This window comes from Limtongia smithiae, assembly GCF_038497785.1.
Source record: "Limtongia smithiae strain NRRL Y-17922 unplaced genomic scaffold V1518scaffold_1, whole genome shotgun sequence".
Classification (NCBI taxonomy): Eukaryota; Fungi; Ascomycota; class Lipomycetes; order Lipomycetales; family Lipomycetaceae; genus Limtongia; species Limtongia smithiae.
The window spans coordinates 971,440-991,530 of NW_027117622.1; the positions used below are offsets into that span (position 1 = coordinate 971,440).

A 20,091-nucleotide genomic window follows, 5' to 3' on the forward strand; every position below is an offset into this window, starting at 1 on the left:
ACATGCCCGTCTTACGATGGCAATACGAGCATAGGATGGATGTGGGTGCTATGCTTCCTTGCGATCCAGTCTTCTAGCCTTCCAAGGTATACCTGTTTTTACAGGTCTATTATACGGCCCTGCCGCACCGCCTATCTGCCGACTGCAACAGACAGTAAATCCCTGTGGAGCATCCCACGTTCTCAGATAGCAGCAACCGCCGCCAGGCCATGCACGATTCACTCTGTTCCAGGTTGCAAGTCCCAACAGATAGCGTGCACTGCTCCGTTAGCCTTAACTCACGCACCTTCACGTGATATATCACGTGCATTCAGTCACGTGAATGTTCATTCGCTCATGGCTGTGATTCGCCGACAGGTTTTCGTCGTCCTGAGCCGCCCGCTAAGTATGGCTTCCGGAAATCCTTTCCTCTGTCGTGCTGCAGCGTCTCAACCACCTCAGAGCCCCACTCTCACACGTTAACGAAATGATCTCGCAGTCTTCTCGCCTTGTTTCGGTATGTGCGCATTTTGATTTGATGGAGTCGCTTGGGTTGTGTGTGGGCCCGGATTACCAGCGAACGAGACGGACGGAACGGGACAAGTACAATCCGCCGATGCGCGCGCCTTTCGGCAGCTTCGCACCGGATTCCTCAATCAATTCAAAGTTCTCGACTGGTCTTGCGAAGCTATTTATGCAAAATCCGCTACCACACGTCTCACTCGCCTGCAATTGAATGGACTTGTTCGTGTATCAGTAAGATGCTAACATGACCATCCTGCAGCGCGTTGCCGCCCCCGTCTTGCGACGAAGCTTCGCCTCTTCTGTTGTCCGACGAGGTAATTATGCTCGTATATTCGTTACCTCCTAGCCTACGTGCTCACATCTCGCTCAGATGCCCTCCAGGAACTCTACATCAAGGAGCTCAAGGCCTACAAGGCGCCCGTCATTAAGGCCTCCGACTCCGTCGGTCAGGTCAAGCCTTGGATTGCCCCCGCTGCCCCCGCTATCCCCGCCGTTGAGGCTTTTGCCGCCGCCGATCTCGCCGAGTACGACACCCAGGTCGTCGAGGTGGAGGGTATCGCTGCCGTCGAGGAGGTCCCCACAGAAGATCTCGACGACTGGTTCGTCGTCGAGCCCCTCGAGGACGCCCATCACTAGGCGCTCCTAGTCCACACATCACATTGTCCTTCATGTTGTCTACGTGTTTGTACTTGTATAGATGAGCCTTGCACGGAATTTTGCATCTTCCCGTCGCCTAGTAATCTACACTCTTACTACTTGAGCTTGCTTGCCCTTGCGGCCATGCCATCTTCTTTGTCACATAATGGGAAAAATGCAAAATCGGATCAGTTCACACAAAAATTATTTTTTAAAAGTCACTATCGATAAACTCTCTGTTCACGCATATCGCCCATTTACAATTTGCCATTAACTAAATGAGATTATTCAATTGGAAAACAGACATATCAAACGTAAAGAAAACAAACAACTACTATAAAGAAGAACATAGAATCTCAAAATTTGCTAGCTACCAGTTGATCTGGTCGAATCGCTCATCCTCTTCCTTTTGTGCGTTAATGTACTGCAACGTCCGGTCAAAGTGCTTCCTTGGCGAGTCGTTCGTAGACTGGTCAATCGTGTTCGACAAATTCGACATAATCAGAGAGATAAGCCCATTCACATACTTGACCGTCACGACCTCGCATCCGCGGTCAAAGAAGTACACGTATCGGTTCAAGATTTCGACAAACAGCTCAATAGACACAGCAGAGTCCATGCACGCGTCCGCAACACGTAGTGCGCGTTGCAGGCACTCTAGAACACGCTTGCCGTCTCGGTACAGCGGCGTCTTTCCTTCCTCCTCGCCGCGGGAGGGAATCTCGACAGCCCACCACAAGTGGCTCGCAGAGTAAACTGCACGGCACTGGTCCGGCTTCTTGAGCAGCTTTGACCCGAGCAACGCATTCTTCGTGATCATGGTCTCGTAGCTCTCCTTGGACAAATTTCGGGTAGAATGCAACGCGCCGGCAATGATTGTCAGGGCCTGGAATTGTGCCCGCGAGTCCGTGAGCGCTTCTTCAAACACTAAGTAAGCTTGAGCGAAAAACTCAAACGAAACCTCTTCTGCCTCGACTTGGTCAGCGACCTGACCGCAGAAGATATACAACCGCAAGCACGTGTCAGGCGAGCCGCCGGACGAGTAGATCTCCGTCACGAGCTGGTGTGCAAATTTGAACACAGCCACGATCTTTTGCTGGAACGCGTTATCCACAAACCGCTTACCCCAATACGTCTGAACAAGCTTAATTGATGACGTAATGAGCGCGGGGAATGTGTACTTTATGCGATCGCCACCTTCGGTCAATGCCTTTCTTGCAAGCTGTAGCATTCGGAAGTGTACGTCTGGCACGTCGGACTCGATCAAATGGACGATTCGCGCAAGCCATCCCTGCTCCTCGACAGTTTCCTCCGTCTCCGCGTCCTTTCGCTTGGCAGCTGCCGCAGTTCCATTAATTGGTGTGGGCCCAACCGGAGTTGGTGCAGCACCGCTAAACGGAACTGCCGGCTGCTGTCCTTCCTTGATGATTACCCGAAGCAACTCAGCGATACCCTCGACATCTTCTGGCGTCGTAATCGGCGTGTAGTTTTTAAGAATAGAATGAGCAACCGCCGCAGCAATGGATCGCCGAGTGGTGTAGGTTTGAGCATGCAGTAGTCGCAAGTAGTTCGGGATGGCGAGAACGTTGAGGAGCGACTTGTACGACGATACTGGTGCGAGCAGCAAAGCAAGAATATTGTTCTTGGCTGGTGGTGAATGCAGATCCGCATTGTCCTTGAAATCTTCGACCTTTTCCAGAGTGAAGCCCATGATCTGATCAATGTATCCAATCTCGGCCGGGTAGCAGTTTAAGCATAGGTTCGTTAACGACACCAAAAGAGCTGTGACATCACCGATTGGAAGATCAGGGCGAGCTTTGATGAGCTGCTGAATCTGGTCAAAGAAAACTTCGAACAACTTGATCTCATCAAGCAGATCGTGGTCCTCTTCCTCGGGAATAAGCGGCTTTTGCTCCTTCGCCTCCTCTTCGTTCTCCTCAGTCTCATCCGTGTGCCCATTAGTAGTGGCAGTAGCGTCAGTTGTAGCTTCCGGCTCATCAGCAACCGTGCTCGTGTCCTCCCAGTCCCCGTTCAGAGCAGGCGGCGGCGCCATAGTCTCCGGTCCCGGAATAGTATGGTCCTTGAATAGTCCGTACTCCTGTGCCAAGTCGTCCTTGAATCTGATGCGCCTAACAGCGTCGGCAAGTTTCTTCATCTTGGCATCTTCTCTCGCTTTTCTGGCCCTCGGGTCCTGAGCCTCAGCCTCACGATTGGCGTATGCGGCAAGTCGGTCGATCATGGAGATTACGATGTTCTTAACATTGACACCAGGGTTCAACTTGCCAGTTGCTGAGAGGAAAAGATCAAGTGTGTGTAAGTGAAATTCGTCCGGGAATACCTGGGTGATGACTTCCAATAGGTATTCCTGTGCCAAAACGTCACGACACTGGACAACCTGTTCGAGAATTGCAGGAAGAATAGTCTATTACCAATTAGCAAAAAAACATCTTGCTGAGATCCGCAAGTAAGTCTGTAACTCACTGTCTTGTAGATTTCTGCATCGACTCCATCAAGCTGACTCAGTCTGACAAGATTGCTGCCGATCAAAATCTGGAGCTCCTGTCGCTCCTTCATCCGCTTCTCGCGTTCCCGACTGTGTCCCTGATGTTGTAGACGAACCCACAACTTGTTCATCTCAATGAAGTTGGTGATGACAAAGTGAATTGAGTCCGTGAGATTTCCCTCGGGGCCATCGCTATCACCAACAGGAAGACAGTCGCGCGACTGACCTGAGAGATAGTATCGAAGGAAAAGACCGCGAATAGGGTGCTGCACGCCACGGCACATCTCCATCATATCCTTTAAGATCTCCTTGACCGGAGCATCAGGAACCGACATGTACACGGTTCCAACGGTCACCATGAGATAGAGGCGCGGGAGAATGTTACCTGTAAGTGCGGGCGAATTAGTGGAGTTCCGTCATCACACAGTTGATGCTTCCAAATAATAGAATTGTCAACTTACCGGCGTACTGAACAAGTTCGTAGAGGTCGGCGAGATGATTGTTCGGGTGGTTCTCCTTCAGATATACAGATAGGTTACGCATTGAGTCGAACACCGCCATGTAGAGTTCGTAGTACTGCTTAGGTCCAAGAGACGAAGTTCGCAGCTCCGACAGCATCGAAGATGCATGCTTAAGCGCATCCATAAGCTTGCCCTTGGATTCGAGATTTTTCATCATCAAGTGGGACTGCTGGCGCACGACGTTCAGAGCCTCTTCGAGGAGTCGCGCCTGCTCCTCCTTTGATGGCGACGGCAGTGGCGTAGACATTGTGCGATAGTAAAAAGAAGCTCGTCAGTACCTGATGCAGTAACACTGCCGGCAGCTCAGTGCCAATCCGCGAGATTGCTCCGGAAAAGACTGTGAAGCAAGATAAGTGCCCGTGGTCGGCGGACACAAATGAAAGCGAAACTCCGCGACTTTTGGGCGGTTGCGCTTTATCTGGCTTAGCGCATACCGATAACTGCACGTTCGTGCAATCACATCACTTCCGTCGCAACTCTTGTGCTCATCGCGCCGCCTCGTTGGGGAAGCACTAAGCAAGCATCGAGCAGCCCATTCAGTACCTGGAAGTCTCTTCAGCCACCTTGTTGCTGCCTTGATTTCTGCCTTTCATTTATTTTGATCCGGTCTTGAGCTACTTCTTTTTGTTTATCCCGACGCAATGGGTAAGGCACATCTTGCCATGGCTGATTTAATCGCGGTACTCCAGCTGACGATCATAGGTATCCCTAAATTTTTCCGATGGATCTCAGAGAGATATCCGCTGATATCACAGCTTGTTGAGGGTGAAAATATTCCAGAGTAAGCCTAGCTAGTTTGGTCGACAATTGTGTCGATTTGATTTACTAACTATGGTGGCGCAGGTTTGACAATTTGTACCTGGATATGAATGGCATTATCCATAACTGTACCCACAAGGACTCCGACGATGTTACTTTCCGCTTATCCGAAGATGAGATGTACATTGCGATATTTAGCTATATCGAGCTTTTGTTTGATAAGATCAAACCAAGGAAGCTGTTCTTTATGGCTATTGACGGCGTTGCCCCCCGTGCCAAAATGAATCAGCAGCGTTCGCGACGATTCAGAACAGCGTTAGATGCTAAAAATGCACACGAAAAGGCCTTGAAAGAAGGAACTGAACTTCCCAAAGAGTCGCCATTTGACTCGAACGCCATTACGCCTGGAACTGAGTTCATGAGCAGGCTCTCCAGCCAGCTGAAGTACTTCATTTCCAAAAAGGTGACACAGGATGCTAGATGGCAAGGTATTGAGATCATCTTTTCCGGGCACGAAGTTCCGGGAGAAGGCGAACATAAGATTATGGAATATATTCGATCCGCAAAGTCGCAGCCGGACTATCAGCCGAACATATGTCACTGTCTATATGGTCTTGATGCTGATCTTATTATGTTGGGACTTTTGAGCCATGATCCGCATTTCTGTTTGCTTCGCGAGGAAGTTTTTTTCGGGCCGAGTAGAGGCAAATCGAAAGAACTCTCTAGCCAAAAGTTCTTCTTGCTGCATCTCAGCTTGGTGCGAGAATACCTGGAACTCGAATTTATGGATATACAAAATACCATGGAGAATTACGATTTTGAAAAAGTTTTAGATGATTTCATTCTGCTATGCATGTTTGTTGGCAACGACTTCTTACCGAATCTTCCGTATCTGCATATCAACGATGGCGCTTTAACAATCATGTTTGAGTCTTATAAGACCGCATTTCCCAAAATGAATGGTTACCTAAACAATTCTGGAACTATCAGTTTGGAAAATCTACGCGTTTTGCTCAAGGAGCTTGTTCCATTTGAACTTAAAATATTTGAGTCCACTCAGTCTAATGATTTATATTTGACTTCCAAATCGAAGGTCAATGGTCACGGCCACAGAGACAGAGGCAAAGATGCACCGCCTCTCAACGCAAAGGAGAAAATTATTTTCGAAGCTATTGAAAAATTTGTTCTCAGAGCTCAGGACGAGATCGGCGACAGTCACTATCAAATTCCATATCAGGCTGTCTCTGACTGCATTGATTTCATCAGCACGCTTGCTTCTAAGCTTTCTCTTGAATCTAATGTCACAAATAATATGCTTACTCTGTCGGTTAGGAAGTCTGACGATTCAGACGAAACGGATGAGGAAGCTGAATTTGCTTTACAGAGGGTACTTCAGCAATATAGATCTCGATCACAGCAGTCGGAGAGCAAGCAAGAAGACCAGACAGATGCGGCCAAAGAAGTCATGAGTAAGTTCGTGGAATGGAAAGACAATTACTATAAGAATAAGCTAGGCTTTTCTATTCACGATGAGGCCAAGCTACGAGCAATCTGCCAGAACTATGTCCAAGGTTTACAGTGGGTGCTGAATTACTACTTCAAGGGCGTTTCTTCCTGGTCGTGGTATTTCGCTTATCATTACGCTCCGATTTTATCAGACATTACAAAGGGCTTGGACGCAGACATGAACTTTCAACTTGGACAGCCATTTACCCCATTTGAACAGCTGATGGGCGTCCTACCAGATCTGAGCAATCATTTGGTACCAAAGCCTTTTAGAGGTTTGATGCATGATCCCGAATCTCCAATTCTAGATTTTTATCCTCAAGAGTTTGAGCTTGATCTGAACGGCAAGAAGATGGATTGGGAAGCTGTTGTCATTATTCCTTTCGTGGACGAGAAGCGCCTGCTCTCAGCAATGAAGCGTAAGGCAGTGACCAGTTCTAATGGCTTGATTGTTACTAACGAATTGTAGCTGGTATGCGATTGCTTACTCCCGCTGAAAAAGAGCGCGACGGATTTGGACAGATGCTCAAGTGTTCCTATGATCCGGCTTTGGACTTTACTTACGAGTCACCTTTACCTGCGGTATTTCCAAAAATCCTCCAGTGCTGTTGTGCGATGACGGACTACCACTTTCCGCCTATGGAGGGAAAGCAGTACAAGTCTGCATTGTGCGAGGGCGTATTGATGAGAGCACAGACTCTAGCGGGGTTCCCTAGTTTGCACACGCTTTCTCATACCGCTGAGTTGACCACCAGACACCAAGTTAGTGTGTTTCAGCAGAATAGCAGGCGTGAAGCTATAGTACTTACGATTCATGGCGCTTTTGATGGATTGGGATCTGATAAAATTGCCCAGAAATTACTTACAAGTCGAGTGTTTGTTGGCTGGCCATATTTGCATGAGGCACAAACTGTTGCGGTGACAGATGAGCTGTTCAAGTACACCATCCAGGACATGAATGGCAAACGAGTAATTACTCGAACCAACCTGCTTCCAAAGGAATTGGATGGCTTTGGTAGCCGGAGTGGAAATGTTGCGATGAAATATGCGAAGCTCGGCGTTGATATAGGACCGGTCGATGTCATTGCCACCGTCAGACTCTTGAAGGGAATGGTCAAAAGTCGTGACGGTGCTCTGCTTAAGGAATACGAACCAGAAAATGAAGTCGACGCAGCTGTGCAGACAGTTTTGACTTCGGTGACGCACGAGGACATGCGCTTTCAGGAACAGGAAGCGCCTTCGCTTGAACAGAAATTCCCCATTGGTACGCGCTGCTTCTTCTTGGGTCGCGAGGCCTATGGTCAGCCTATGGTTGTTACGCGTATTTGTGATCCACGCCATGTCGATATTACTGTCAGTACTTCACCTTCTGAAAGCACGTCATTCGGTACTGCTCTTGCTGCTAAGGCTGCTGCGGAAACGCGATATTATCAGAGCATCGATATTTGCAGGCAGGTTCACATATCTGCTCTCCTTCTAAGCAAGATTATGTCTCGTTTCACAATCTTGTTTGAAGATTCCAAAAAGGCGAATATTGGGCTCAACCTGAAGTTTGAAGGGCGGAAAACTAAAGTCATTGGATACACCAGACGAACTCCCGGCGGATGGGAGTATTCCGAGAGGGCCAAGGAGTTGATATTGGAGTATGTGAAGACGTTTCCCGATCTCTTCGCCGGTCTCCAGCGTTTGGTTCATTCCGATAACCCGAGTATAGAATTAATTCTTAATCTGCCCCGGCCGAAGGCGAACGAGCGATTGGCTGCGATCAAACTTTGGCTGAAGAAGAAGGAGTCTATTTGGCAAGAGCCAGTTTCCGTTGACGCAGAGCGACTAGAGCCTGGAACCGTGAAAGTGCTTGAAACTATGATGGATTCCATTATCAAAGCCCGGTCTCCTCCGGAAACAAAAGAGATAAAATCCGTTCCTGGGTCTATTATTATGCTCCCTGCGGATGCAGTATTTTCTTTGGGCGCGCAGAATTTCGGTCTGGGTGACCGTGTCGTTTACGTACGAGACAGTGGAAATGTTCCCATTGCAAGTCTTGGTACTGTGATCGGAATTGACATGAGCAGTGGTCATCGTGTTTTGGATGTTGTATTTGATCTCACATTCTTGGGCGGCACTTCGCTAGGTGGCCGGTGCTCGCATGATCGCGGCATGACAGTTGAGGCCAGTACTCTGCTGAACATCTCGGCGTACTACAGAGATGCAGCACTCGCGACAAACCGAGCGCGGAGAGGAGGAGGAAATAACAGAGGAGGAAGAGGAGGCACGCGAGGAGGAATGAAAGTGGTTGTGCCATCAGCATAAATGTCCGCAGAACATTTTATGATTGCCAATCTGTTCAAGACAATGCACAATGGTGCGATGTATTTCATAAATGCCATTATTGTCTTGAAATTATCAGTGTGCTCATGGTTACATGTGGGACTAGTACTTAGGAAACTGCTGGCAAATCCGTTTGTCATACAGTTATGACTTAATACCAACGCACCCTGAAACTCGCAGTTATGTTTTTATACTATCTTGATTTTAAAGGAGGGAATGTGAACTTCGACCGTTCCTTTGATTTTCCCAATGTAAGTAGTCCAACATATGGTTGGACGTTCCATTCGAGTGACAGCGAAGCGGATCGCTCGCTGAAAGATGAAAGTCAGTGGATATGACCTCGCCAGCTGGAGCATACGGTAGAGACCTACTTGAATTTTCCCGTCACGTCGTATACTGCATAGTCTGCTGTCTCGTTCTTCAATGATAGAATGGCATTCTCTCTATCTGTTATTATTGCGTCCCATAAGACTACTTTGTTGGCCTAGAATCGTTGACAAGAACTGTTAGTCTGAAGTTTCTGGTTTCGAATCATATCAGCACCTACGTATGGCCGTCCAGGGTAAGTTGCAGCTAAATAAACGAATATTTGCTTTGTATTCCAGTTGAATAACGGTGTCAGATCTGCAAATATGTATGAATTGGACTCGCTCTCTTATATCATGTGCGCTGCGATACAAGAGCCATACCTGCGTCTAAATCGAAGGATGTGAGGGCGTATTCCTGCCGTTTGTAGTTGAATCCCATCGGTGGTTTCCCATATCGCCTAAACAGTATCGTCATTAATAAGAAAATAGGCGGCAACTCGTACTGGCGAATTGTGGAACATACAGCTCGATATCCTGAATATTAAGAAATGCACTGGGCAGAGGTGTGAAGTACCGATCCTGGATCTGTGAAGCTATGCTGATCGCGGCACATAGAAAAATCAATGCTGTTGTCACAAGACCACAGTATTGCTGTAGTCTTTGGAATGTCGAGAACATGCTTTAGCGACGCTCACCGGAGACACGAATCGATCGTTGTGTCGCGCTAGCGTCTGCCTTCAGAGTTGAGAACTTCGCAAGGCCTTGCGGCTCAGTTGGAGATCGCCCAGTTGGGCGAGCTTCCAAATTGATCAGCCAACGCCACGGTCTCATCGCCGTACCGCCAAATAGGATGTCAACTGATGGCATTGAAACAGTACGGTTGTCGTCAGCTCTCGTGTTACAAGGTCGCAAAAATTATCTTGCCGGAAGGATCAGCGGACTAGTTCACGTCCAGCTGACCTAGAATTACGATATTCTTGCGTTACTATGTGATATGAAGAGCAGAGTTATGGACAAACAAGTCCAAGTTTGCAGAAACAGAGCCATACAACGTGCCGACTTGGTCAGAGGCAACGATGCGTCGCGAGCGACACACAAGCGGCACGGCTCGATGCATCACGCTCGCTTTCTTGATAGGAGCCACAGAAACCATTTGCGAAAACTAAAATTGCAACTAATGTAAGTAGTCTTTAGTTAGTCACCTTTGACAATTGTTAGTGCCGTATGCGGCACGGCCATCTCGCGCTGCTTACGACAGCAAGCTCTATACGTTCCTGTTTCCTATTCACCGTCCTGGTGTCACTACAACGGCGATAGACGTTTAGGAGCACTGCTACTTCGATGCTGGTATACACGCAGCGCTTGAGAATACTCAACTTTAGTCTGCCTTTCGTACAGAATCACAACTGCCTAGACGTACTCTTCTTGCTGCTCTTGAGAACAGATGAGAGAGCTATTACCAATTATGACGTAGACCCGGAAATCTGTCGACCTCAAATCAGGCATTCTAACTCCATCATCGAGTCCAGCACTCGTGGCGCTTGTTCGGCGCGTCACTATGTTTCTCCAGACAATATCATTTATCTGCTCAACAATTTATTAAAAAGCGTACCAATAACACTGACAACCCGAACACGAAGAACGAGCGAACACTGCTTTCATCAACTCAATCTCAGCCAATTCGATCAATCCCGCTCTTGTCTCTGTGTACGCATGCCAATCATTTACTCTTAGATAACAAATGCTGAAGCCAGCGGAGTGCGTAAATTTTCGCCATGAGATGTCTGTAAAAACGAGATCTCAGTAGGTGTGAAAGACGGGCGCGACTCAAGAGCCGGCAGGGGTGTAAGCTACTTACGCAAACGCCAACATGCTGCGACGAATATGCCGCAAACGCGTACACCACTAGCCGATGCCCGAGCTCTTCTTGTTTGTTCTTCATGATTTTTTCAAAACAGCGCTTGCTCTCAGATACAGCCACCGCGCCTTGAAAATCAGTCAGATCCAAAGCCATCCGCACAAGCTGTAAGTGCATATTCCTTCTTCGAGCAATCAGCAGCACTGTGTCCGATTCGGCAGTATTTTATAAGTTTTGGGAACGGACGGTGTGACGCAGATCTACGATCTCGTGGCTTTATACTCGATCGTGTTGTGCTTGTGAAATACAACACCGCGCCACTGCTGTTGGCCACCGCTTGACCTAAGACAATTGTCTGATTAATACGAAGCAGTATAGAAATATTTCAGCAATCAAAAATGGCCGAGTCTCAACAAGTTCCCACATTCAAGCTTGTTCTTGTTGGTGATGGCGGTACGGGAAAGGTTGGTTTTAGTTTTCCATGGACATGTGGATATGCCTACATATGTGTCGCGTCTACATTCTAACCGCTCTTTATGAGTTAGACCACTTTCGTCAAGCGTCATTTAACTGGTATGTGTGCGCTTATCTATTTGTAGCAGGAGAGATCGTCTAATTGCTGTCTTCAGGCGAGTTCGAGAAGAAGTATAACGCTACCCTCGGCGTCGAAGTTCACCCTCTGTCGTTCTACACAAACTATGGCGAGATCAAGTTTGACGGTAAGTAGATTGCTGAGTATGGAGATTTGTTTAGCGGTTACGCTAACATTCGCTTGCCGAAAGTTTGGGATACTGCTGGTCAGGAGAAGTTTGGCGGTCTCCGTGACGGATACTACATCAACGGACAGTGCGGTATCATCATGTTCGACGTGACCTCTCGTATCACATACAAAAACGTTCCCAATTGGCACAGTTAGTACTTCCTGGATGTCAAAGTGTTAAAAGTTGTATTCTGACAGAATTATTCAGGGGATCTTGTTCGCGTCTGTGAGAACATTCCTATTGTTCTGTGCGGAAATAAGGTCGACGTTAAGGAGCGCAAGGTCAAGGCGAAGACTATCACTTTCCACCGAAAGAAAAATCTGCAGTATTACGATATCTCTGCCAAGTCCAACTACAACTTTGAGAAACCATTTTTGTGGCTTGCTAGAAAACTTGTCGGCAACCCAGCATTGGAGTGTAAGTGGTTTCTAAGAGTTTGTGCTTTTTCAAGCGTGTCTGCTAACAGTCGTTCAGTTGTCGCTTCTCCTGCTCTTGCGCCTCCTGAGGTTGAGGTCGATGATGCTCTTATGACGAAATACCAAGCGGAAATGGAACAGGCGGCTGCTATGCCTCTTCCGGACGAAGATGATGCGGATTTGTAGAAATGTCTAAGATGTCTTTGCGTATGAGCGCATGAAATATTACGAATTTTTACTAGGAGCGCTATCAAAATACGAATATAAATACGAGGCAACTCATAACTTGTCAACAACACATGCAAGTTGGTGCGCATATATGTCCGTACTCTCATAGGGTTAGGGGAAGATTTGCCGGCCGCTGAACTTAGCCGTAACTGGCTACCGCCGTACAGCTGAGAGACCTGAGAGTCATACCGCAAAGCAACGTTGAATGACAAAGTAATATGTATACCGGAACAGATAATCAGCACATAGTCAGCGCAAAAGACAAGAAATATGACCGGCAGCTGAGATTATGGGCAGCTAACGGGCAAACGGCACTGGAGAACGCGCATGTGCTACTGTTATCAGCTACTGCAGTCGGCGCGGAAATCCTGAAGAATCTAGTATTGCCTGGTATGTGGCGCGTACTTGATTGCATTTATATTGGCGTTAACTTTGAACTGAAGGTGTTGGCGCTTTCACGATCGTGGATGACAAATTGGTTTCACAAGAAGATATAGACAGTAACTTTTTTGTCATCTCAGATTCGCTGGGCAAACCCAGGGCGGAATCCGTGTCCAGCTACTTACAAGAACTTAATGCGGATAGTACAGCTCATTCACTAAGTGTTGAAGATATCAATGCATTGACTGAGATGTCTCTCCCGTGGGAAGAATATACGCTCGTCGTGGCTAACGGTTTACTTCCATCAACGCTGAAGCGCATTGCCAATTTCTTATGGCAAAAGGACATTCCACTTATAGTAACTCGATCAGTCGGGTTTTATGCGAGTTTGAGAATTGTGGTTAAGGAACACGCGATTTTCGAGACACATCCTGATGCTGCCGCTATTGTCGATCTAAGACTCGACTGTCCTTGGCCGGAATTGCGTAAATTTGCCGACGGCTTTGATTTGGAGACTCTAGAGGATATCGAACATTCCCACATTCCATTTGTGATACTACTTCTTTTATACCTTAAGAAATGGCGGGAAGAGGTTGGTTACCGCACGTTGAGTATACATGAGTCTAGATTTGACATTCATTGTTTAGCACGATAATTGTGATCCCGAGACGCGCGAGGAAAAGCAAGAATTTAAGAAGCATATTCAAAATGGCGTGCGGACCAGCGATCCCGAGAACTTTGATGAAGCTGCCAATGCAGTGTGGCGGACTCAAAAAACCGTTGTGCCTGACAACGTACTGCAGATATTGAACGATCCTCGAGCAAATGATCTGACAAGCGCCTCAGATTCTTTTTGGATCATTGCACATGCCGTCGCAGACTTTGTTGCTAGCGAAGAAGGAGATGGCCTTTTGCCATTATCAGGAACAGTGCCGGATATGAAAGCAGATACACAGACCTACGTTGCGCTGCAAAGTATCTATAGGGCGAAGGCTGTCAAGGACAGAAGTATAGTGTTGAAGAGAGTGCGCGAGCTTGAGAGTTCTCTGGGACGGTCTGAAGAGAATGCGATTACCGAGGGCGAAGTCGAGGCGTTTTGCAAGTTTTCCCGATTTCTTGTGGTTCAAGACGGCCGTTCTATTGAGCAAGAGTATACATTAGCGACCGCAAAGTCAGACACTATTATACAGGCCCTAACTGAACCTTTTCTTGACGAGGAAAGCGAGGAGCCGCCTCAAAGTGCGGGTTCCTTAATGGCAGTATACATTGCGATGCGAGCCGCAGACGAATTTGCAGAGCAATACGGCCGATATGCAGGGTCTCTGGACGAGGAATATGAGACTGATATTGGTAAAATCGAGACAATTGCCGCAAATATTATGAGTTCGCTGGGCGGCACGACGACTTCATATCTATACAAGGCTTTGCATGAGATGTGAGTACCTAGTTTAGCTTGTTCACTGGTGCTATCAAGCTGATGTTTTGTTACAGAGTACGTTACGGTGGCGGCGAGTTACATAACATATCATCTCTGTTGGGTGGTATTACCGCTCAAGAGATCATTAAGGTAAGCAACGTAACTGCTTTCTACATGTAATACTGCAGTATACTAACACAATATCTTAGCTTCTCACGCGACAATATGTACCAATGGTGAACACAATGGTGTTCGATGGAATTCAGAGTCGCAGCGAGGTTTGGGAGCTTTAGAATAGATGGGTTGATAAACATTCTAGACGGTTTGTAAAAGTGTACTAGACTCTCCAGGAACGTGTGTTTCCATACAAATACTGCAGAAACAGGCAATACAGATGCTGACTCTGACGATATGATCATGTGATCCAACGAGGAATTGTGAAGAAAATTTTTGATTAAGGTTTTGAGATCTAAGACTCTTATTTCGCGGACTGCATCTTATAAATTTACTTGCTTCCTCCTGTCACGCCGATATCCTTTATCTTTCGTTTAGGACATTCATTTTACCAATGGCTGCTCTCCGTGCGAGTAATATGCTGTCAGCGTGTGCTACGCACAGTGCGCTTCGCGGCGTGGTTCGCTCATCGCGTGCCGTTTGTACCCCCGCATTTTCGCGGAGGAATAGCTCTACTGCGTGAGTATAAGACTGTTTATAGGGCAAGGCGTTGCTGGATATACTGACATTTGACGATAGCGTCAAGCCAAAAACGAAAGGCTCATCAACAAATGCGCCTAGTGCGTCAGCGGAGCCTACACCGCTTGCATCGCGGCCTCAGTCGCATCTCGATGACAGCTTCGTGGGCCTCTCCGGCGGTGACATTTTCCATGAAATGATGCTTAGACATGGCGTTGAGCATATCTTCGGATACCCCGGTGGTGCTATTTTACCCGTATTTGACGCCATTTATAACTCGCCGCATTTTAAATTTATCTTGCCTCGTCACGAACAGGGTGCCGGACATATGGCCGAAGGCTACGCAAGGGCGTCAGGGAAGCCAGGAGTCGTGCTTGTGACGTCTGGACCTGGCGCAACTAATGTTATTACTCCCATGGCGGATGCTTTATCGGACGGTACACCTCTTATTGTGTTCTCAGGGCAGGTCGCGACGTCAGCAATTGGCACCGATGCTTTCCAAGAGGCTGACGTTGTGGGTATCTCTCGCTCTTGCACAAAATGGAACGTTATGGTTAAGAACGTTGCGGAACTACCTCGTCGTATCAACGAAGCCTTCGAAATTGCCACTTCTGGTCGACCAGGTCCTGTTCTTGTTGATCTTCCCAAAGATGTAACAGCAGGCATTTTGCGTACGCCCATTCCTACTTTGAATGCTCTGCCATCCCAGACACTTGCGACTGCGGCTCTCGCCTCCAGCATTGACATTACGGACAAGGCACTTCGAAATGTTGCTCGACTCATCAACATGGCCAAGAAGCCCGTGATTTACTGTGGTCAGGGCATTCTCGGTGCGGAAGATGGCCCTTACCGTCTTCGAGAGTTGGCCGAGAAAGCGTGCATTCCAGTGACGACCACGTTACAGGCTCTGGGTGCGTTCGACGAGATGAACGAAAAGTCTCTGCACATGTTGGGCATGCACGGATCAGCGTACGCCAACCTTGCTATGCAGGAAGCGGACTTGATCATTGCTCTTGGTGCGCGTTTTGACGATCGTGTGACCGGATCTTTGTCAAAGTTTGCGCCAGAAGCGCGCCGGGCGGAGAAAGAAGGACGTGGTGGCATTGTGCATTTTGACATCTCGCCTAAGAACATTAACAAGGTCGTGGAGGTGACTGAGGCTGTTGAAGGTGATGTCTCACAGATGTTGGGCTCGTTGGCACCGCTCATCAACCATGTCGAGAGCAGGCCTGTGTGGTTTACGCAGATCGCGGAGTGGAAAAAGAAATTTCCCTTCGATTTCGAGAAGGAGACCGAGGGCGGAATGATCAAGCCGCAGACTGTCATTGCGGAGCTGTCGCGCCTTACTGAACCGATCAAGGACAAGACGATCATTGCAACCGGAGTGGGTCAGCATCAGATGTGGGCGGCGCAGCATTTCCGATGGAGATATCCTCGCTCTGTGGTCACTTCTGGTGGTCTTGGTACCATGGGCTTCGGTCTACCCGCCGCTATCGGCGCGAAGGTTGCTAAACCCGACCATGTTGTGATTGATATTGATGGAGATGCATCCTTCAACATGACTCTCACGGAGCTGTCAACAGCAGCGCAATTTAACATTGGAGTAAAGATCATTGTTCTGAACAACGAGGAGCAGGGTATGGTGACTCAGTGGCAGTCATTGTTTTATGAGGACCGGTATGCGCACACGCATCAACAGAACCCCGACTTCGTGAAGCTGGCAGAGGCGATGGGTGTCAAGGCTCTTCGGGCAACTAAGCAGGATGAGCTCGTGCCTAAGCTCGAGGAAATGCTCGCAACGGAGGGTCCTGTTTTGCTCGAGGTTTTTGTTGACAAGAAGGTTCCAGTTCTGCCGATGGTGCCGGCCGGTAAGGGATTGCATGAATTTTTGGTGTACGATGCGGAGAAGGAGAAGGAGCGGAAGGCATTGCGGAAAGAGCGTACTGGGTTGTAAGGAATGAAAATGTACGTTGCAGCATTTTCTTTCTTTGCTGATTTCAGATCTATTCCATTGCCGCGCTATACGGCTTCTTTTTTCCATAGTGTTTTCGGATTTGGTCTTATGAGCGGGATATAAAAAGAGGAAATTAGGGAGATGACTGGACAACGAATGTCAAACAGAAAAGCGACTTTCTTTGGAGTTACGTGAGAATGAATTAACTTGATTTCGAGGTTTACTCTTTCTAAACTCGAACAAGCGGAATGTCTTGATGATCTGGGGGCTGTTCTTCTGCACGCTTGAGTAATCCTCGCCACTTGCGCATATTGTCGGCACGGTAGAAGATGAAGATCTGAAGATACAGAACAGTGACGAGAACGAAAGTGTTCAGTGCGTCGAGGATAGTTCCTGGCGGTCTGAAGCCAACGACAAAGTCGCGTGCGGAAATTGACTTGGACATGCATCCAAGAATCTCACAGCCTGCCCCAATTGCTAGTAGATGCGTGTATGTAGTGCTCCATGCAACTGTGTTTGTTTCATCATAGTTAACGGCAACCTGGGGCCACAGTTGGATAGCGTGCAGGATGAGACTAGCGCCACGGAGCGCATCGATCGCGTCAATGTAGAAGAGGCCATAGAATCCCATTCCTGTTGTAGGGTCGACAAAGACATGAGAACTGAGAACATAGATTGTCAAGAGGAGAAAAGCGATGGAGATAAGTGTGCATTTGCATATTGTGGAGAGTTTCGCACGAATGGATGCGAGAGTAAGAAGTCGGATATCAGCGACAATGGCGGATAGTGCTGGCAAAAAAAGAAGAATAAAGCGGCGCTTCAATGGCACTGGAATCAGTGAATACCGACGAGCGTGTTGTTGAAGAAGGAGGTGAGACGGGAAGAGGTAGAGGAGGCAGTACAGCATAGAGAGACAGCACGAAGACGCCGACAAAACGAGGAAGTCCACAGAGAGGCCACGAAGAGACGACGGCAGCAGAAAAAAATAGATAAATGAGCCGGAATTCACATTAATTAGTTCTGGAAATGCCGACAACGAAGATTGCTGCAACTTCTGGACACGCTTTGCGTGGTAAACAAGGACCTGAGGAGCGAGCAGTGCGACGCAATATGCGATGACCTCAAGGACCTGCGCTATAAGTGGCGACGGCTCAGTATCCAGGAACATAGTAATAATAGCTATAATAAGTGCGTCACGGCATCGTAGGAATAGCCGGAGGTATTAACAGGACCGTCTCCGGTTGTTGGGGTGTTAGTTGTGATGACGGAAGGAGTTTCGTGCATCATCGAGGAACCGTCGACAGGGTCCGACTAAGCCGCGCGGAAGACGACGTGCGGCGTTCTACGTACCGATGACAAGTTACGGACCACGTAACAGGGAGACAGACAGCAGCAGAAACTACGAGACACTGGATTGATGCATTGGGTGATAGGTGAAATTCTCAATTCTACCGAACACGACCGGCCCCACCAACGCGCTCCTCGTTCCAGCGATCTAGCCGCTCCTTGCGTAGATGAAAGATCTTACGCACCCGTCTGTACTCTCTCACGAACTGTCCCACATCCGGTCCCAAAGTGCCTCCGTTACCCGATGTATCTAGAAACGACCCGGCCAACGCTTCTGATATATTTTCCGCCTCCGTGGTTGCCGATGCGAGCTGAGCACGTAGGCTAGCAGAGGTGTACGGCCGCAGAGCATCGTTCATCTTCTTCTCAGCCGTGCGCCATTCTCCATCCAGGGCACGCGCATCGACAAGCTCACTTTCTGCTTTGCCTCGCGCAGTCGCAAGCTCTTGTTGCTTCGCAGCAATGCGGATGCCGGCGTCATGAATCTGCTTGGCGAGCGCACTGACAGCGGCGTCGTGAGTTACATACGTGGGATGAGTAGCTTGGCAAAGAGCAGTGAGAGTGGCATCGTCAGACAGTAGTGCAGTAAGATCGGCGCGACTTTTAGATTGGAGAGTAGTTGGAATGAAGAGATCTGATGATGACGACCCAGGACCTGCGGCTAGAGCCTCTGCGGAGCGAGTGGGAGGTGGTTGGGGAGAACTAACAGAGCCATCGATTTAGTAAAAGAATATTGCACATCTCACAATAGCACCAAGCACATACTACTGTACGACGCCGGCGGGAAGTTGTGTGCGCTGAAGAACCGGCGATATTGGCGCACGTGCAGTAGGTAGCGCTGCGGACGCCGACCACTGTGGCGAAGAAGCTGCTACTGCTCCTGCGACCGTGGGGTACGGAGGCAGCGCTGGCGCTGCAGAAACAGCAGAAGTGGCATGCACAAGTTGGGCGTACGGTGATTGTGGAGGGCCTTGCTGGTAAGACATTGCGTAGAGGACTGTGTGAAGATTATGGGGACAAATAGTCTCGATATTCGAGATGCCTTGGAGGAGCAGGGCCTCGAGATAACTGTCAAACAAGGTGCTTGTGTTGTACACGTGACTACATAACTGCACACGAAGTTTGATAGCGACGCCATAACGAGCTCGCGATACGGCTGCTGCGGCGCCTGCAGACTCAGTCAGAGACCTTCGACCGGCCTCTGATTGGGCCATTCACGACTTGGAATTCGCTCTTCAAACAAGCCTCACAACGATGCAATCCCGCATTTATTTCACCCACGGCACGCGAAATACAATACAATACGAAACACAATATCAATCCGGTGGTAGTATGGCGTGGTGTAGTGAAGTCAATCGTCCCGACACAAGCTCCTAGACTAACCCGATCGATAAATGAATGGGTGTGTAGTGACATTGTATGTTGAGCTTTAGGTATGTCGCATTTACATCTTGCTCCTGCAAAGCAGACAAAAGGAGTCAGTGGTCTGGGAGTCGAAACAAACATGGTGGAGCAGAGGGTGATATGCACTTACAGAGCAAGCCAAGTCATACCGAAGGGGGTAAGGAAGGGAATGACTGCAGGAGCACGTCAGTCAACGAACCAAGAACAAACCAGCAATCAAAACGATCACATACTGAAAAAGAGCGAGAAGGGGATGACGAAGGGAATTTTGCGGTTGTGAACCTTGAACGGCAGGTTGTTGTAAGGGCCCTCGGGGTAGTGGTGGCCACCGGCTTTGGCGATCTGTGAGGACTTGAAGCCGCGGGAGAAGATCGTCTCCCGGGTAGCGATGCTGCGGACAGCAGCACGGGGGGAGGTGCGGGTGATAATGGGGACAATCATTTTGTTGTTATGAAAGAAGACGGCGCTGCGGAGGTGGAACGACGGAGATTGAAACACGCGCGGAAGAGTTTGTGCGCCAGAAGTCGTTCGACCCAACATCACGTGAAGTAAGTCACGGGAAATGTA

At 48.5% G+C, this 20,091-nt stretch overlaps 10 protein-coding genes across 10 annotated transcripts; 5 read left to right on the forward strand and 5 right to left on the reverse strand.

The window, feature by feature from the left end:
- Positions 1 to 321: 321 nt before the first annotated feature.
- Positions 322 to 1,423, forward strand: V1518DRAFT_409106 (ATP synthase complex subunit H-domain-containing protein). The gene is made up of 3 exons (XM_066902284.1): positions 322 to 496; positions 764 to 818; positions 875 to 1,423. Exons 1-3 carry the CDS (start codon positions 467 to 469, stop codon positions 1,138 to 1,140), a joined length of 351 nt encoding a protein of 116 aa, XP_066762027.1. The 5' UTR covers positions 322 to 466; the 3' UTR covers positions 1,141 to 1,423.
- V1518DRAFT_409110 (vacuolar protein sorting-associated protein 35) lies at positions 1,329 to 4,597 on the reverse strand. The gene is made up of 3 exons (XM_066902285.1): positions 4,105 to 4,597; positions 3,622 to 4,028; positions 1,329 to 3,562 (listed from the first exon to the last, which is right to left on the reverse strand). The coding sequence occupies exons 1-3, from the start codon at positions 4,409 to 4,411 to the stop codon at positions 1,511 to 1,513; spliced, it is 2,766 nt and encodes a 921-aa protein (XP_066762028.1). The 5' UTR covers positions 4,412 to 4,597; the 3' UTR covers positions 1,329 to 1,510.
- Positions 4,598 to 4,664: 67 nt separating this feature from the next.
- V1518DRAFT_409111 (XRN 5'-3' exonuclease N-terminus-domain-containing protein) lies at positions 4,665 to 8,937 on the forward strand. Its single transcript, XM_066902286.1, has 4 exons — positions 4,665 to 4,809; positions 4,867 to 4,945; positions 5,008 to 6,848; positions 6,899 to 8,937. The coding sequence occupies exons 1-4, from the start codon at positions 4,806 to 4,808 to the stop codon at positions 8,737 to 8,739; spliced, it is 3,765 nt and encodes a 1,254-aa protein (XP_066762029.1). The 5' UTR covers positions 4,665 to 4,805; the 3' UTR covers positions 8,740 to 8,937.
- V1518DRAFT_409115 (signal peptidase) lies at positions 8,742 to 10,117 on the reverse strand. The gene is made up of 5 exons (XM_066902287.1): positions 9,589 to 10,117; positions 9,447 to 9,523; positions 9,305 to 9,381; positions 9,129 to 9,241; positions 8,742 to 9,068 (listed from the first exon to the last, which is right to left on the reverse strand). The coding sequence occupies exons 1-5, from the start codon at positions 9,741 to 9,743 to the stop codon at positions 8,951 to 8,953; spliced, it is 540 nt and encodes a 179-aa protein (XP_066762030.1). The 5' UTR covers positions 9,744 to 10,117; the 3' UTR covers positions 8,742 to 8,950.
- A 1,204-nt stretch (positions 10,118 to 11,321) lies between these two features.
- V1518DRAFT_436240 (ras family-domain-containing protein) lies at positions 11,322 to 12,286 on the forward strand (the record flags this gene model as incomplete). The annotated part of the gene is made up of 6 exons (XM_066906280.1): positions 11,322 to 11,387; positions 11,469 to 11,496; positions 11,553 to 11,642; positions 11,706 to 11,834; positions 11,892 to 12,101; positions 12,159 to 12,286. The coding sequence occupies 6 exons, from the start codon at positions 11,322 to 11,324 to the stop codon at positions 12,284 to 12,286; spliced, it is 651 nt and encodes a 216-aa protein (XP_066762031.1).
- Positions 12,287 to 12,391: 105 nt separating this feature from the next.
- V1518DRAFT_409128 (uncharacterized protein) lies at positions 12,392 to 14,562 on the forward strand. The gene is made up of 5 exons (XM_066902288.1): positions 12,392 to 12,718; positions 12,772 to 13,301; positions 13,357 to 14,144; positions 14,201 to 14,276; positions 14,336 to 14,562. The coding sequence occupies exons 1-5, from the start codon at positions 12,547 to 12,549 to the stop codon at positions 14,417 to 14,419; spliced, it is 1,650 nt and encodes a 549-aa protein (XP_066762032.1). The 5' UTR covers positions 12,392 to 12,546; the 3' UTR covers positions 14,420 to 14,562.
- V1518DRAFT_24071 (thiamine diphosphate-binding protein) lies at positions 14,493 to 16,888 on the forward strand. Its single transcript, XM_066900971.1, has 2 exons — positions 14,493 to 14,819; positions 14,880 to 16,888. The coding sequence occupies exons 1-2, from the start codon at positions 14,695 to 14,697 to the stop codon at positions 16,771 to 16,773; spliced, it is 2,019 nt and encodes a 672-aa protein (XP_066762033.1). The 5' UTR covers positions 14,493 to 14,694; the 3' UTR covers positions 16,774 to 16,888.
- Positions 16,889 to 16,944: 56 nt separating this feature from the next.
- V1518DRAFT_409131 (uncharacterized protein) lies at positions 16,945 to 18,071 on the reverse strand. Its single transcript, XM_066902289.1, has one exon. It carries the CDS (start codon positions 17,939 to 17,941, stop codon positions 17,003 to 17,005), a length of 939 nt encoding a protein of 312 aa, XP_066762034.1. The 5' UTR covers positions 17,942 to 18,071; the 3' UTR covers positions 16,945 to 17,002.
- Positions 18,072 to 18,122: 51 nt separating this feature from the next.
- Positions 18,123 to 19,150, reverse strand: V1518DRAFT_409132 (uncharacterized protein). The gene is made up of 2 exons (XM_066902290.1): positions 18,886 to 19,150; positions 18,123 to 18,822 (listed from the first exon to the last, which is right to left on the reverse strand). Exons 1-2 carry the CDS (start codon positions 19,104 to 19,106, stop codon positions 18,222 to 18,224), a joined length of 822 nt encoding a protein of 273 aa, XP_066762035.1. The 5' UTR covers positions 19,107 to 19,150; the 3' UTR covers positions 18,123 to 18,221.
- Positions 19,151 to 19,364: 214 nt separating this feature from the next.
- V1518DRAFT_409134 (uncharacterized protein) lies at positions 19,365 to 20,035 on the reverse strand. Its single transcript, XM_066902291.1, has 3 exons — positions 19,758 to 20,035; positions 19,655 to 19,697; positions 19,365 to 19,577 (listed from the first exon to the last, which is right to left on the reverse strand). The coding sequence occupies exons 1-3, from the start codon at positions 19,963 to 19,965 to the stop codon at positions 19,565 to 19,567; spliced, it is 264 nt and encodes an 87-aa protein (XP_066762036.1). The 5' UTR covers positions 19,966 to 20,035; the 3' UTR covers positions 19,365 to 19,564.
- Positions 20,036 to 20,091: the final 56 nt, after the last annotated feature.

What these genes read in the sequence shown, in the direction of transcription:
- V1518DRAFT_409106 (XM_066902284.1), top strand. Translation starts at nt 467, where the DNA reads ATGATCTCGCAGTCTTCTCGCCTTGTTTCG. An exon ending in AGTCTTCTCGCCTTGTTTCG is followed by an intron (nt 497 to 763) that starts GTATGTGCGCAT and finishes ACCATCCTGCAG; the next exon opens with CGCGTTGCCGCCCCCGTCTT. An exon ending in CTCTTCTGTTGTCCGACGAG is followed by an intron (nt 819 to 874) that starts GTAATTATGCTC and finishes CATCTCGCTCAG; the next exon opens with ATGCCCTCCAGGAACTCTAC.
- V1518DRAFT_409110 (XM_066902285.1), bottom strand. Translation starts at nt 4,411, where the DNA reads ATGTCTACGCCACTGCCGTCGCCATCAAAGGAGGAGCAGGCGCGACTC. An exon ending in CGAACTTGTTCAGTACGCCG is followed by an intron (nt 4,029 to 4,104) that starts GTAAGTTGACAA and finishes CCGCACTTACAG; the next exon opens with GTAACATTCTCCCGCGCCTC. An exon ending in ATGCAGAAATCTACAAGACA is followed by an intron (nt 3,563 to 3,621) that starts GTGAGTTACAGA and finishes AATTGGTAATAG; the next exon opens with ACTATTCTTCCTGCAATTCT.
- V1518DRAFT_409111 (XM_066902286.1), top strand. An exon ending in GAGGGTGAAAATATTCCAGA is followed by an intron (nt 4,946 to 5,007) that starts GTAAGCCTAGCT and finishes ATGGTGGCGCAG; the next exon opens with GTTTGACAATTTGTACCTGG. An exon ending in CCTGCTCTCAGCAATGAAGC is followed by an intron (nt 6,849 to 6,898) that starts GTAAGGCAGTGA and finishes AACGAATTGTAG; the next exon opens with CTGGTATGCGATTGCTTACT.
- V1518DRAFT_409115 (XM_066902287.1), bottom strand. Translation starts at nt 9,743, where the DNA reads ATGTTCTCGACATTCCAAAGACTACAGCAATACTGTGGTCTTGTGACA. An exon ending in AATATTCAGGATATCGAGCT is followed by an intron (nt 9,524 to 9,588) that starts GTATGTTCCACA and finishes GATACTGTTTAG; the next exon opens with GCGATATGGGAAACCACCGA. An exon ending in CTTACCCTGGACGGCCATAC is followed by an intron (nt 9,242 to 9,304) that starts GTAGGTGCTGAT and finishes CAACGATTCTAG; the next exon opens with GCCAACAAAGTAGTCTTATG.
- V1518DRAFT_409128 (XM_066902288.1), top strand. Translation starts at nt 12,547, where the DNA reads ATGTATACCGGAACAGATAATCAGCACATAGTCAGCGCAAAAGACAAG. An exon ending in TTAAGAAATGGCGGGAAGAG is followed by an intron (nt 13,302 to 13,356) that starts GTTGGTTACCGC and finishes TTCATTGTTTAG; the next exon opens with CACGATAATTGTGATCCCGA. An exon ending in CCGCTCAAGAGATCATTAAG is followed by an intron (nt 14,277 to 14,335) that starts GTAAGCAACGTA and finishes ACAATATCTTAG; the next exon opens with CTTCTCACGCGACAATATGT.
- V1518DRAFT_24071 (XM_066900971.1), top strand. Translation starts at nt 14,695, where the DNA reads ATGGCTGCTCTCCGTGCGAGTAATATGCTGTCAGCGTGTGCTACGCAC. An exon ending in CGGAGGAATAGCTCTACTGC is followed by an intron (nt 14,820 to 14,879) that starts GTGAGTATAAGA and finishes ATTTGACGATAG; the next exon opens with CGTCAAGCCAAAAACGAAAG.
- V1518DRAFT_409131 (XM_066902289.1), bottom strand. Translation starts at nt 17,941, where the DNA reads ATGTTCCTGGATACTGAGCCGTCGCCACTTATAGCGCAGGTCCTTGAG.
- V1518DRAFT_409132 (XM_066902290.1), bottom strand. Translation starts at nt 19,106, where the DNA reads ATGTCTTACCAGCAAGGCCCTCCACAATCACCGTACGCCCAACTTGTG. An exon ending in CCCGCCGGCGTCGTACAGTA is followed by an intron (nt 18,823 to 18,885) that starts GTATGTGCTTGG and finishes TGGCTCTGTTAG; the next exon opens with TTCTCCCCAACCACCTCCCA.
- V1518DRAFT_409134 (XM_066902291.1), bottom strand. Translation starts at nt 19,965, where the DNA reads ATGATTGTCCCCATTATCACCCGCACCTCCCCCCGTGCTGCTGTCCGC. An exon ending in CCCCTTCTCGCTCTTTTTCA is followed by an intron (nt 19,698 to 19,757) that starts GTATGTGATCGT and finishes GTGCTCCTGCAG; the next exon opens with TCATTCCCTTCCTTACCCCC.